We start from the raw sequence: 16,074 nt of genomic DNA, 5'->3' as shown, positions 1-16,074 counted from the left end.
GAGATTGTGGCACATTTGCTATGTCCTACTGTAGTCATGGAGATTGTGGCCCAGTCAGGGCCCAGTCGATTTTGGTGACCTTCACATAATTTTCGAGGTCATGGCGACACTTTGAAGATTTCAGCATGTAAACCTGCATGTTAAGCTATCTCAAGAACCGTTCACTGGATTTTCTTCATATTTAACACCAAGCTTTATCCAGGGAAGGCGCAAGGCCCAGTCAATTTTGGTGACCTTCACTTCATTTTCAAGGTCACAGAGACACCTTGAAGATTTCAGTATATTAACCTAGAGGTTATGCTTGTCAGCGAGATACCTCAAGAACTATTCGCTGGAGTTTCTTCATATTTGACACCAAGCTTTATCCAGGGAAGGCGCAGGGCCCAGTCGATTTTGGTGACCTTCACTTAATTTTCAAGGTCACAGAGACACTTTGACGATTTCGGCATTTTAAATCGCTTGTTAAGATAGTCGGCAAGATATCGCAAAAAATATTCTGTGGATTTTCTTCATATTTGACACCAAGCTTCATCTAGGGAAGGCCCAGGGCCCAGTCAATTTTGGTGAACTTCACATAATTTTTAGGGTCACGACGACACTATGAATATTTCAGAATGTTAACCTGAACGGTTCACTGGATTTTCTTCATAGACTTTCAAGACCTCCCTTGAATGTTATTCAATATGCAATTTCTTTAGTACTAGTTTTGCATATTTCATACACTATGACATTCATGTCAAGGTCAAAGTCAGTCTTGAAAATATGTATGTATTTGAACAACTAAAGAGCAAGATAATGTTTTTGTTGACATTTAACTTCATCTTAAACTTTCATTACTTGATAAGTTTGATTTGATAATTTGCGGCAGGGGATTATGTCACCTTAGTGACAATGCTTGTATTATTGGGTATAAATCACTTGTAGATCAAGCTATTTCCAGATCTGTTTATCTTAATCACAACATATATTACAATGCCTAGCAAAAACAAATTAGCTCTGAAAAGGTAAATGATATTGTCTAGTGGTGTTTAATTGCAAATTTGATGTCTTCACTATCTTCTTCTTGAAGTGGGGGCGGTTGGGTAGCCTAATGGTTAAAGCGTTGGCTCGTCACACCGAGACCCGGGTTCGAATCCCCACATGGGCACAATGTGTGAAGCCCATTTCTGGTGTCCCCCGCCGTGATGTTGCTGGAATATTGCTAAAAGCGGCGTAAAAGCCAAACTCAGTCAGTCAGTCAGTCAGTCAGTCTGTCTTCTTGAAGTGATACAATATCATTGTCCTACCACCAGAAGGATGAGTTTGATAAAAGTGTAACCTGTAGTAAGCCGACCCCTTTCTACAGACAGCTTTTTTCTGGTCCCCAAGATTCAGCTTATCTGCGTTTAAATACAGTAATCTCCTGTCTCGGAGACTACTATCACTTCTTGTTTGTGTCACATTGTTAGACATGTGCTTCGACTGACACAGAAATGAGTGAAGTCACCACTGTCCTGCTGTCACCTGACCTCCATTGATCACTAGTTTGCACCGACTGTGCTATTGGCTACCCTACCTCCACAGTGTGTGTTGTCTGAATGTAGGAGTGCTGGCCAGGTCATACAATGCGTGGAGTTAAGCATGTGGCACCCTGATATCAACAAGCTGATAACGATGTAGAGGCAGATGCTCTGGAATGATATACATCTACCTGTGGCAGGATTGTTATCAGTCATGTTCAGCAGGAATGTTATGGTGTTGATGGGGTCCTCTTCATAATGTTACAAGTCACAGCAGTTCGTGATCCCTTGATAAGCGTAACAGATGTACATCATCACAGATTAATGTCACACCTATATATGATTAGCCAGGTGAAAGTCACAGATTTATGTAATCCCTAGATTGTACAGCAGTCAGCTATCATAATAACTCCCCTTCATTTCTCACGCTTGTTTTCTGTTCATTGCGGGTCAATAACAACTCTCAGGACAAGGAAAATAATACCTGCAAATGTATACCAGACAATGACAGAATATCTGAGTTGATTAAGTTGATGGACTGTATGTATTCTGTCTCCAGTTTACGGGTATAAATCAAAATTTACACTTGAATAGTGCTGGTTTCCAGTAGTGAATTATTGCTCAGAAGCACTTTGAGACATGGCCACTAATTAGTCCTTGTAGGCTTTGCTCAACAAATGAGTTTTCATCTATCATATAGAAGTATTTAGTTCACGTACCAGTTCTGGTGGTAAATTATTCCACAGATGAGGCCCAGATGTGTGAAAATTCCAATTTCCATATATTAGGTATGCAGGATGAGATGAAGAAGTATATGAATTGGAATATTAAACAGAAAAACAAGGTTGTAAAATATTGCTTGTCAACCCTAGGTCGATGTGACAGCTGTGCTTCTGCTGGCTGTGGCAGAATACAACATTCACTTCCTCACTCACACACATGTTCCAACATCACACAATGTTATTCTGAATGTAGTGTGATGTAGAATCTGCTGGTGGTTCAGTACACCTACACCTAGAGCAATATTCATTAACATATTCCCATCTGCTGTTATGGTGTACAAGTCTGTAGGAAACGGTATTGAATATCAATAGGGTTACCAAGCACCTTATGGGAAACATTTATGCTGTTTTAATTGAGTTGAGTTATTTCTTGTTAAGAGTCAACAACCCTACATCGTGTATGTATACAAGATGATATGGATCACAAATAGTGTAGCAGGCTCAATCAATGGGATGGATGTCACTCTTAGTAGGGTTCTTTACGGTATAGATTGTCCTTGATTGTATGCGAGTAGTGGAGTGGTCGGGTAACGTATTAGAGTAGCAAGTAGTGTCTCCTGCTGTCATAAATATTGGTAATATCAGGATAAATCTCACTCACTCACTCACTCGCTTGTAAACCATGTTGCAAGTTTGTATATTTTTATATCTTCACGATGTTTGAATATGGATATTGGTCTACACTTTCATATTTTGTCTTATACTTTCAAAACAATTTGGTCAATGTTTTAGTACTTTTACCTGATGATGGATTTAGCTGTTCATAGCACTTGAAGTTGTGCTAAAAGTTATAAAATCTGACATCTTTACCCACAGACCTTAGAAGCTGCAGGCTCTGATTTTGATTTTGAAATACAGCGTACAGGTGAAATTCTGAACATTGGTATATCTTGATATATTACACAAAATGTCAGTGATTACTCACTGATTGTGTCTGAGATGACAGTCACTCTGCTGGGGTCACATCTCTCAAGTGAGTAGGACTGACAAACCAAGTGAACATGTAAGAAACTGACAAGTTGACTGGTAGTTTTACTTTTAGGAAACAAGCATCCACACAAATGTGAAACAACAGGCCCTCATTGCAATGGGACTAAAGGCTGGCACTTATTCAGAACATGTCTTGTTTGTAATGTGGAATTGTTTTCCAGGATTGCACATGACACAGTGTTTTTGATGGGATTTTGTTGTGATAATGCAGTTCCAACTGTAATATAAGTATGGTTTAGGAATCACAATGATACTAGGCACTGTCAGTATCTATTATGAATATGTTATACATTCAGTCATAATGTTCAATGTAAACATGTTTCCCTGTAAGCCATCATATTCTGGTAAAGACATCTTTTTTTTAAATCCAGGCAGTTTTGGTTATGTATATAATGTAGGTGCCTGGGGCATTCTTAGTTAAGAGCAGGTTAAAATATGTGTTACCTCTTTAGGGACCGTTCATAATTCATGGCTAGGGGGTGTGATGATGAGTTTTATGGAGAAGCATGTACAATGTGAATGACACACCCATGTCTGGTCCATGTGTCATGTTATGTGTTGACCGGATCGAGAAGAATCAGTGCTGAGTGCAGTCTATAACATCATTCACTCGTTTGTGGATGAAGCGTACTTGTGTGTATATTATCTATTGTGTCACATGCAACAGAATTCTGTGGTAACCTCATCTCAAGACATACAATGGATATTATATGTGGTTGGGTAATAGTTCAACAGTTATAACAGTAACGAGACATGGTCTACTTGACACACACATAACAGTGAGTCAGGTGTGTCAACAGGTGTGTTGATGGTTGATGCCCTGGCTCTCAGCCTGGGGTACCTGCATCACAGATGAAGTCCCTGGGATCCAGCCATTGGTCTCTGCTTCAGCTCTATTGATTTTATACTATAATTGTATATTGATCATATTCTTGTTATATAAATCAATAATGATTTTTGAACAACAATTACAAATTGGCACAACCAGTGGTGTTAATTTAGTGTAAATTTAGATGAAGCAGTCTGTTCTTGTTTACCATAATGCATTACTAATTCAACATGTAACATTAGTAAGGGAAATAGTACTTTGTTTGATAGTTGTCATAATGATCACATGTGAATAGTTTCATTACAAATGAAGGAAACCTATTCTGAGTGGCTTATCAAATATTTGTTCCAGAACCCCCGGAAAGATTTAATGACTGCTGGTTTAAAGTACAAGTACATCTTGCACGTGTAGATCTTACAATAATTATGTTTGCTGATGGCAGAACACCTGCAGGGAGTTACTATAGGATAAGAATGATGTTTGTCGTTGCATGTGAGTGATCTCGGCAATGACAAAAACACAGTCCTCCGGGTGACACATGCTCATAATTAATTGGCTATTTACAAGGGTGATATTCTGGAGACTTGTTCCTACTGGAATGTTATGGGAGGGAATACACATGTCAGTAAGGCTGAAATTGTATTGCAATGTATTGCGATACAGGTATCTGCTTCAGGCGTGTAGCAAGCCAATTTTTTTCGTGTAAGCCCAATAGGTTGCAAAGCTTTATATTAGAGATAGTATTGAGGGCTTGCCCAGCCTTTTTAGCATCAATCATGTGCAAGCCCGGGCTTTTTTACAATGGTAGCTACGCCCCTGCACTTGTGAGTGATTTGCATGGCGATATATTGGGAGCGAAAGTGTTTCCCAGTTATTGACACTGACTGTACATGCTGATGTGTATCATTTCATGGCATGTCGTGTACCTTTGGGGAATGTATATTTGAAAAGAAAAGAATTCTCGTTTTGAGATTGTCCTTAACCTGGGAGTGACAAAACAACTCTTTTGTATTTTCTTATTTTATATTTTGTCAGCCATGTATTTTTAACTGTATTTTAACAAAAACTAACAAACAAAGATAATTAAAAAATATGTTGTTTTACTTTCGGCTTTGCCAAAGACCACTGTTTCTCCCACAGTCCCTGTCTCCATTTGATCCATCAGTTCAGAATTGTGTCCAACATCACTGTTTATCAGTTCCAGAGCTACTTTTATCAGTGTTTTCAGACCCTATTCTATAATGGTACAGTCAGGGTTTCTTCTTGTTGTTTTTTTCATCTGTTTGTTTTGTTTTGTTTTGTTGAGACCTTGGGTATGTTTAGGTATGCTAACATATGATATCAATCTCTAGTACCCACAAAATCTTCAGGTTTTAACACGGATGTTATGACAAGTCCCCCATAACTCCCAAGCTACATTTTGAACACTTACGATGTGGATATTAACAGTTCCAGCATGTCCTTGCTGGAATATTTCCACATACTGCTGACAAGTTCTTCATCCTGTATAGGATCATAGACAGACCAAAGTCATAGCCCGGCTCTGTTTGGTACGGATATGTCTCAGGTTGACTGAGGCATCACCCCAACAAGGGCTACAGTCATTCATGGAAATGGGCGTCTAATCATATTGACCCAACAAGGAAGGGCAATAATACAGTCCATTCATGGAAATGGGGAATATTGCTGGTTGCTAAGCGTAAAACTAATCACTATTTGTTTGTGAAGATTTCCTATGATGTCTGCTCCATCATACAGTGAAGTCGATCGAATACAGTGCAGCCGGGAGGAATGGGGTGAACTAATATGTGGAAAGTCAAATTAAGTTTGTTTATCACAGTGTTGGCCCAAAACATTAGACTCTGGACCTGGCTTTAGCATCCTCCACAGCAGACTCTGATGTTTTTACTAGTCTCAGGCATGGACAGCAGTGATTGGTTTAAAGATCACATATACTCTAGGGGGTACAAATGCATAAATCAAACCCTGTCATTAAAACTACTCATTTCGATTCTTATTAACTTAAATCAACCTTTTTGACAACACTGCACAATTCTCTCCCGTGAACAAAGTTTCAACCAATCAGAGGAGCGCGACGTTATGTGAGGTATTGATATGAGGGGCACTGTAGAATTCATGTACATTTCCGGGGGTAAATTATCTTGTTTACAGGTTTGTCTAAACCTGAAATCGTGACAATTGTTGTGAAAAATGAAAGCTTTACGTTTTCACAATCTACTGTCATTTAATCTTGTCACCTGCTTTGCCTAGCTTCAGAGTTACAACTTGTTTTCATTGACAATTCTGTCAAAATCGCTTGTTGTCATAACGGTTACCTGTTGGGTAGGTCTGGCTTTTGTTCCCCAATTTACTCGGGTGTTAAACCATTTATGTCAAGTGATTTCAATATGGTTAATTCAGTGGGTTGGCATTTCGGTACAAAGCAGACTCTGACATGTCCGGAAGTAATTCAGACAGCGACAATCTTTCCATTCAATCTTCAATGAAGAAACAATCGCCAGGCCTTATTTGTTCGAGCCAGATGCTAGTGATAGTGAAAACGATGATCATCCTCGCTCATCACTATCGACTAGTATCTACATAGTGGTGAGTGGACGTTAACCACGTGAATGTAGCAAGAAATTTATCGCACAGTATTGTCACTTCGACTCCCACCTTGCTTCTGTGGAAGAAATTGTTATGTTACAAGTTGGGTCATGCAAAATCCTTTTTGTCATGATTCAAATATGTTTGATAGGCATTTAGAAGTTGGTAGGGTAATACAACACACTTGATATGGATGTGCAACTCTGTGGCTTCCTGTACATACTATATATACCTCTGTAACTATTCATTGTCATTCACCTGATGAAGGGGCAATTATTAGTCCAGAAACGTTGTGTGTAAATAATAAAGAAGTTGCACATCCATATCAAGTTTTTGTATTATGATTCAAATATATATTTAACTGCAAGCAGAAAGCAGTTTTGATTTTCTGACTTGATGAAAACAAACCATAATCTCATTTATTCTCGAACAGACTTCTGCCTGTGACATACGATTTTTAAAAATGGCGGCGTCCTGTCGCAAACATCTGACAGTCTGAGAAGAAATGCTATTTAGGTTTGTTTTCACTGAGTTACAAAATCAAAACAACTTTGTACTGGTAGTAAAATATGTATTTGATTGATGGCCAATAGGATTTTGATGACATAGCTTATATCATAACAATTTCTCTCTTGAATGTGAGGTGGGTGTCAATATCATACTACTTACAATATTATTGTCACTTCGACCACAACCTCACTTCCGAGGAAGAAATCGTCATATTACAAGTTGTGTCATGCAAAATCCTTTTGGTCATCAAGTCATATACATATTTTACTACAACTGGTAAGTAGTTTTGATATTTTTTTACTCGATGAAAACGTCGAGACAGCAGCAAAATGACGAGCTTATTACATACTATATATACAACGGACTGAAAATCCTTCCTCACACAACGTCACTTCCGGTTCGCTGCAGTGCTCTGGCGACAGAGTTACATAACCTCTCTGGGTTTTCGTTGGTGGGCGAGAGTGAAGCAGACGGCTTTTTGGCAACTTTTTATCGCTCTGTATTAATTAACCACAAGTTTTTTAAGAATGAATTTGGTCTTCCGCTGAAGACTAACCACAAGTCTTTCACATGTAATGGTTAAAAGTGTACAAAAAACAATGTTTATTCGTTCTTTAAACATATTTATTTCGGTAACTTGTACATAGACTGGATTAATTAACAAAACTTGTGACTTACATACTCCACTACTTTAGAAACGCAAAACCGGGATAGAACGTTTAATCTCTTTGAAGACGTTGATCTGATGCCATGAAGGGCACAACTGTTGTTCTCAGTACCTCTGCTGTACATGTTTGAGCTGTAACTCGACCACAACAGATGTGTAGATTTGTCCTGCCATGACTACCAAACCCTCCCCAAATAATAAACTCTGTGGTTCAGCTGCTGATCTCAATAATCAGCGTTATGTTCTCCACATCAACGCTAGAATCTGATCCTTCCATCTGCATGACTTGAGATGAAAGCTGGACTCATGGGCAAAGAAAACACGCGTCCGCACGTAGTCCTAGCTGACATAATTGCCGTTGTACCATCTGGGGACTGATGATACCCATTATCACCTACGAGGGCGAACATATCGGGGTTCATAGTTTTCATACGGTGCCCTAGGGCAAATTATCACTTTGTCATGGTGATGTGACGTCATGAACAACGCTATGACGTCACGTTTTTCTATGACGTTGCATTCTACAAGCGGCGACGGCGGGTTGCCAGCCTATGTTTGAAAGTAGATTTGGGTTTATTTTCCTCAATTTGACGACTTTGGTAATAAATAGAATATCATATTCGTGCCCATATCATACTATGTTTATGACACTCGTGCCTAAATATCGGTATATCCCTCGCTCTTGCTCGGGAAATACCAACATTTAGGCACTCGTGTCGTTAAAACATTAGTATGACTTGGGCACTCATATAATATCTTCTATTTCCACGATTGGTAGTGTCTGCTCTGGACGCTGGTTTGAACCTGTTTCCTAACTGAGTGAGGAGGATGTGACAATCTCTAGCCGCTGTCGTGACACGTGGTTGCCCTGGGTGTAGTCAGTCATTTGTTGTGCCAGTTTGTCATAGGTGCTGTGATAACCTTACGATTTTTAATTTGTGACAATTAAACCTTCTGGCCACTTGACCTGTAGACAAATCAGTCTCAAGAAACCAAACAGCGGATAAATGTGACATTATGTATAGTCAACAATTTATTGCTGTTCAGAATTTCAGTGTGATTTTGGCACACAATTGAATTATCTGTCGCCATGTTTTATACATTTGCATGCATTTTGCAGGTGCAAGTGAAGTTTTCAGCAAATGGTGGGTCACGTGATCACATAGGGATGCATGTGCTTCTCAGTTTGCATTATGTTTACCTTTCATAGTCAGATTACTTCAAGCATAGTTTGGGTTCAAAATTTATTTTGCATATTCCATGATCAATGATAATAGGGTGATGCATGATAAAGTAATTTAGTATATAAATACCACTGCAGTAATACACAAATGACAAATGAAAAGTAGTACGATCAAGTTAGAAATAGGTTGATACTAAATGATAGATAATACCAGTGAATAGGATAGCAGTGTTGGATATGAGGAATGCGCTACATATTCATATACATTTTAGTGGTCAATTTTTTTCGTCTGTTTAATGAAATCGTGAACAGATGCCAAATTGTTTTTGTTGAAGTTTGTGGGTTCTAACTAATTTCCATATAGTACAACAGTGAGGTTAAATCCCTATGGTATAGTACAGCGATTATCTTGGTCTGCTCATGGGCAGATATTCAGCCCTAAGTCTACAGCAAATGCCAGTTAAATTTCTGAATTTGAATTAAGAGTTTCTCAATTCCTCAGAAATTGCAAAAAATTATGTCTAATTCTGAACAATATTTTCCCAACTTGTCTGCCAAAGCACCAAGTTTGGATTATCAAAGAAAGGTTTTGGTGCATTGTTGCTTGACAATAAAGGTCATGCATACACATACTCCCAAATGAACACACCATTAAAAATATGAACATATGACTTTTTCCATACTGGCAAGTGACACATCTGTGAAAACAATGACAAGATGTCTGGCCTAACAATGACAAAGATTATGAACTTTCATGAACCACATTCATTTGGGCATTTAGTGTATGTACACAGGATATTGATTTCGTGCCCCTTCGTGATGGAAAGGCTCATCAGCAGTACTATTTACGGCATGTGTGTGTCACGGTTATGGATGAGAATCAATGTGATGAGATGGAGACACATGACATTGAGTGTGTGGTCATGAAGTTCCTGCACATCCTGGACGCATCAGATGTAGCTGCCAGCTCACACTCCATGTCACTCTACATGCCCTGGCTGCTGGGGCTGAGTTGGATTCAATGCTGGTGAACTGTGCTGTAGCGTTCATAATGCCATACATGTAAGAAGGAACTGTTCAAATCTGAAGGTGTTCATTGTAGGCTGAAAGGTATATCTGGCTTAATCACTGATGCAACTGATATTTTATAGAGGGACTTTAAATTTGTTGCAAGTACAATATGACATATTATGTAATCAGCTGACCAGGAAGAACATTCACTAGCTTACTGTGATAGTGTGTGCTTTCCCACAATGTAAAGGAAACAAAGAACAATATTCATTTCCTTCTGAGTACTTCATAAATGTGCCATGATCAGCTGAATTGAAAATGATATGACTTTTAAGATTCACCAGTGTTCACTAAATGCTAATCATTCTGCAGGTTTTGTTGGGAAATCTATCTTGTCATATTTCACAAAGCCAACTAAATGACTGTCCAAATGAAGCATTGTCATCTCATTTACTGGTTTCATGCGAAAAACAATCTATTTTTGACAACCCATGTTTGTTGTAAAAGGCGATTAACGGGTTGGGTGGTCAGGCTCGTTGACTCATCATCGTATCCCAATTGCGTAGATCGGTGCTCATGTTGTTGATCACTGTATTGTCTGGTGCTGACTGGTCGAATATTTACAGACTGCCACCAAAACTAAACTCACTCTATTTTTGAGACACAGTAGATTGCCATGCATCTTGGCAACTCGACAACTGAGCTACATGAATCTCTCTACATAGTAGCGTAGTGATTAACATTTATCTCATGGTAGATCATGTCAACATGGTTGAATGGTGATTATCACTGATATCCTCGTGCAGTGTGTAGGTCATGTATTCATGGTAGTCTTGTGATTGTCACGGATATCTTTGTGTAGGTCATGTATTCATGGTAGTCTTGTGATTGTCATGGATATCTTTGTGTATTCATGTGTCACGGATATGTGTCATGTATTCATGGTAGTCTTGTGATTGTCACGGATATGTGTGTAGGTCATGTATTCCTGGTAGTCTTGTGATTGTCACGGATATCTTTGGTAGTATCTTATTCTTTGTGATTGTCACGGATATCTTTGTGTAGGTCATGTATTCAAGGTAGTCTTGTGATTGTCACGGATATATGTGTGTAGGTCATGTATTCCTGGTAGTCTTGTGATTGTCACGGATATCTTTGTGTAGGTCATCTATTCATGGTAGTCTTGTGATTGTCACGGATATCTTTGTGTAGGTCATGTATTCATGGTATTCTTGTGATTGTCACGGATATGTGTGTGTAGGTCATGTATTCAAGGTATTCTTGTGATTGTCACGGATATGTGTGTGTAGGTCATGTATTCCTGGTAGTCTTGTGATTGTCACGGATATGTGTATAGGTCATGTATTCCTGGTAGTCTTGTGATTGTCACGGATATGTTTGTGTAGGTCATGTATTCCTGGTAGTCTTGTGATTGTCACGGATGTGTGTGTAGGTCATGTATTCCTGGTAGTCTTGTGATTGTCACTGATATGTGTGTGTAGGTCATGTATTCCTGGTAGTCTTGTGATTGTCACAGATATCTTTGTGTAGGTCATGTATTCATGGTAGTCTTGTGATTGTCACGAATATCTTTATGTAGGTCATGTATTCAATGTAGTCTTGTGATTGTCACAGATATGTTTGTGTAGGTCATGTATTCCTGGTAGTCTTGTGATTGTCACGGATATGTGTGTGTAGGTCATGTATTCAATGTAGTCTTGTGATTGTCACTGATATGTGTGTGTAGGTCATGAAAGTTAATGTTGGTACATCACGAAGCAGGAAGTTTGTGTTGACAGCTGGTGTAAAGGCTTGTTTCTCTATCAGACGATCAATAGCACCACATTGTTATTCTTATTATCCACATGCATTTGCAATGTAACGTATTTCACACTGCTAAAACAAGATTAACTGACAGGTTATGTTACGGTATTTGCATCATAACCTACTTTATGCTGCATAAACAAGAGTAAATGACTGAGAACATGTTGCGTTATTGTCCCCCGCCGCAACGCGGAAGGGGGGACTATGTATTCAGCCGTGTCAGTACGTCCCGATTCTTGTTAACGCGATATCTCATGAACTGTTGTACCCAATGTCTTCAAATTTGGGGATATCCTACATTGGGGGATAACCCAGACACCAGTCAATTTGGGTGATCTTGACCTTATTTTCAAGATAACCACGACACTTTGACCACTTTTCAAACTCTTGTTAACTCGACATCTCCTGGACTGTTGTACCCAATGTCTTCAAATTTGGTGACAGCCTACATTGGGGGATTACGCAGACACCAGTTGATTTTGGCGACCTTGACCTTATGTTCAAGGTCACCACAACACTTTGACCACTTTTCAAACTTATTTAAATGCGATATCTCATAAAATATTGCAAAAATGTTTTCAATTGTGTCGACAGCCTACATTGGGTGATTATGCAGACTCCAGTCATTTCAGGCATCTTGTATGTGACCAAAAATAAAAACTAGTAAATATAGATATTCCATTCTGTAGTAGCGGGGGACATTGCCATATCAGTGGCAAACACTTGTTTCATTATAACCTACTTTATGCTGCTTACACAACAGTCAATGACTGAGACAATGTTACGTCATTTGCGTTATAACCTACTTTATGCTGCTTACACAAAAGTCAATGACTGAGACAGTGTTACGTTATTTGCGTTATAACCTACTTTATGCTGCTTACACAACAGTCAATGACTGAGACAATGTAACGTTATTTGCATTATAACCTACTTTATGCTGCTTACACAACAGTCAAGGACTGAGACAATGTTACGTTATTTGCGTTATAACCTACTTTATGCTGCTTACACAACAGTCAATGACTGAGACAATGTTACGTTATTTGCTTTATAACTTACTTTATGCTGCTTACACAACAGTCAATGACTGAGACAGTGTTACGTTATTTGCGTTATAACTTACTTTATGCTGCTTACACAACAGTCAATGACTGAGACAATGTTACGTTATTTGCTTTATAACTTACTTTATGCTGCTTACACAACAGTCAATGACTGAGACAATGTTACGTTATTTGCATTATAACCTACTTTATGCTTTATACAAGTATACCCATGTTGAACTAAGATTAAATTATCCCTGTCAGCAACCATGTAGTTTCAACGCAGGATTAATTGGTGACAATACACATCCCGCCGACTCCTTGCCATGCGCCGGATTAGACAGCGCTGATTACTGTATAAACACATATTCGGGCGGCTCATTTGATAGCGAGATCCGGAATTGACAGCTGCCGGATTGCAGAGCTTTTAAATGATGAAACATGTACTAGCCACGGATAGGACAGATTTTATGCCGGTGTTGACAACTTGCCGGATTGGACAGCTGCCGGTTTTGACAGCTTCCACTGTATATAGTTCAGCCAGTGTTATCAGTATAACCTTCACTCTTGATAAAGGACAGTTGGACAACCGGTATGGTCTGCTGGGTCAAGTGTCTGACCGGACAGCTTGGGTCAGTGGTTTCTTCCCCTGCCACATCATACTAAAACATGTTCAAAGATGGTACTCCTTTCCCTGTCTGGCATACAGCAAGTAGGTTTTCATGATGTTACTTTCATTTCCTCTTGTTTGTTTGACTTAAAGGTCATATTAATGGTTAAGTGTTGCCTTTGGTATTAGCACAGTTCATTATTAGTAGATGGATCTCTTAAATGGATCTAGTATGAACAGTAAGTAAGTGAGGTACGTGGACCAGAAATCCTGATAATGAATATATGTTGGAGACTTTCTCTTTTGATGGTCTGTTGCTTCAGGTTTCTGTGGGGGGTTCTGTTGACCCAGTCCTCTGAGGCACAGCCATTGTGCAGTGTTGCTTTCCTTAGGCATATCAATAATCCTTGATCATGTTTTTGAATCCCAGATTGTCCTGATTATGTCTTTAGGCTTGTTAGAAGCCTGCCTGAGGTTGTCACAAAAGTGGTATCTGTATAAGACCTGCGTCACTTCTGACTCTCCTCCCACTTCAAACTGACATTCTGTAATACCAGTAAACATGCTAATGCACTATTAAGTGCAGGGTAACGACTCGAGAGAGGTCGATATTCAGCTCCAGTCTGCAGCAAAGATAATAATTCCCATATTGGAATTTCACAGTACCATTCCAGATTCTGTTCTTTGCTTGCCCAAAAAACAGTGGGACCCGTTCCATACTTCACCCACAAAAGGACAGCCTATCAGAAAATCTCATGGCCATTCAGGATAATACGCATGATACATGACATAAATGTTTATCAGGCCATTTCCTTTGAAACACACAAGATGTATACTTCGTTTCTTGGTAAATACCGACTGGTATATCTTTAGGAGTATCTGTTTCTTCATGACTAGAAATCTTATCCTGGACTCACTCCTGACCGCCATCTTGTCATGTTTTTATCCAGAGCCATGAAAAATGCTACTTGAAATTTGATTGGCTAGTACTGGCAATATGGACCAATCATTGAGCTGCATGGATGCACCCACATTTTTGGTCCAAACCAGCAAAACATCCCACATTTTTGGACTCCATCCGTCCATCACATTTGTCTTTTCCGAAGAACTCTAAAACACTATTTCTTCAACCAAACTTGGCACATAGATAGATCTGGTGGTGTATTGGTGCCTTTTGGTAGTTTTGGAATTCTGAATAAAATATTTTTGGCTTTTCTCAAGTTTGGCTAAAACAGAAATTAGTGGTAGTGCACTTTTCAAGAATTAAAACCTTTCAATATACTTTTCTATATACACACCTAAATCATAACTCTAGACATAATCATGAAGAGTATATTGCCATTGCGGGGGATATTGATGACTTTGTCTTCTTGTTTAATTTAAATGTGGAGCCTGGAATGTATTAGTATGTATTTTCAGTGTATTTCAGTTGCATGCTTTCACTTTGACAGCAGTGACAACTAATGTATGTCAGTCAATAATAACTGGGTTGGAGACAATTCAGCACCTGTTTGGTGTTAATGTTATTTCTAACATGTCTTATTCATGTGTGAATACACAAGTTCACATGGTTTATATCTGTTCATCCCCAGGGTAAAGAGGTGATAGAGTATTACATCAACGAGCTGCTGTCTCAGGGTATCACCTACATTCCCCCATGGACCGACCCCAAGTTGAAGGCAGTGGCAGTAGAGGATGCCCCATCTCAGGACAGCGGTTTACGGAGTCGCTCTGACAGTGTCAGCAGCCAGCACAGCCAACACAGCCAGGCCAGTCTCATCCTGGGGGCCACTGCCGCTACTATACACAGGGGCAGCATTTCATCACCAGAGTCAGAAGGTGGTCCAATAAGGCATCATAAACTTTCACATAGCATACACATTTCTCTTCAACATTGGGTGTTGTCTATCTTTGTGTTATGGATATAGAGCAATATGTTGTGAATTATATCAATATAGATGAAAATGTTATTAGTTGTGAAATATTTGTCACAGAATATTTGAAATAGTCTAAGTTTGAGAGCTTGTGATCTGTTTAATGGTGATTCCAGGGCAGGCCCCCTGTATTTGTGTGTGGGTATGTCAGTCTGGGACATGGCTAACTGGCCTGGATGTGTTGTACCCATGACAACAAAAAGAGTAGTCTTAAAGTGCCAGCTTCATTTCTATCTGTGACGGGCAGTGGGGAAGCCTAGTGGTTAAAGTGTTCGCTCGTCACGCCGAAGACCCGGGTTCGATTTCCCACATGGGTACAATGTGTGAAGCCCATTTCTGGTGACCCCTGCTGTGATATTGCTGGAATATTGCTAAAAGCGGCTAAAACTTAACTCACTCAATCTGTAACTTTTGCCTCTGGACGAAAACCCAATCTAGTAAAATTCTGTTCTATCTAGCAAGCTCAGCTAAACATATTCCCTGTGAAAGATAGGACACTTTTATACATTCTTATACGGAATACTGGCATAAGAATATATACCAAAACAACATATACTGAAAAAGTTGTCATCCATAAAAGTA

The 16,074-nt window shown here is 39.2% G+C and overlaps 1 protein-coding gene across 1 annotated transcript in view; it reads left to right on the top strand.

Annotated features, from left to right (window-relative positions):
* LOC124286676 (SEC14-like protein 1) overlaps positions 1 to 16,074 on the top strand; it is a 61,709-nt gene that overhangs the window by 18,295 nt on the left and 27,340 nt on the right. Inside the window, exon 5 of the mRNA XM_046723083.1 lies at positions 15,151 to 15,397. Coding sequence (XP_046579039.1) covers positions 15,151 to 15,397 — 247 coding nt within the window. The remainder of the gene's footprint in view (positions 1 to 15,150; positions 15,398 to 16,074) is intronic.

This window comes from Haliotis rubra, unplaced genomic scaffold (assembly GCF_003918875.1).
Source record: "Haliotis rubra isolate DU_JTF1 unplaced genomic scaffold, ASM391887v1 Scf39, whole genome shotgun sequence".
In the NCBI taxonomy this organism is placed as follows: Eukaryota; Metazoa; Mollusca; class Gastropoda; order Lepetellida; family Haliotidae; genus Haliotis; species Haliotis rubra.
The sequence above is the reverse complement of the archived record's forward strand: the minus strand, read 5'-3'. Positions and strand labels throughout refer to the sequence as shown.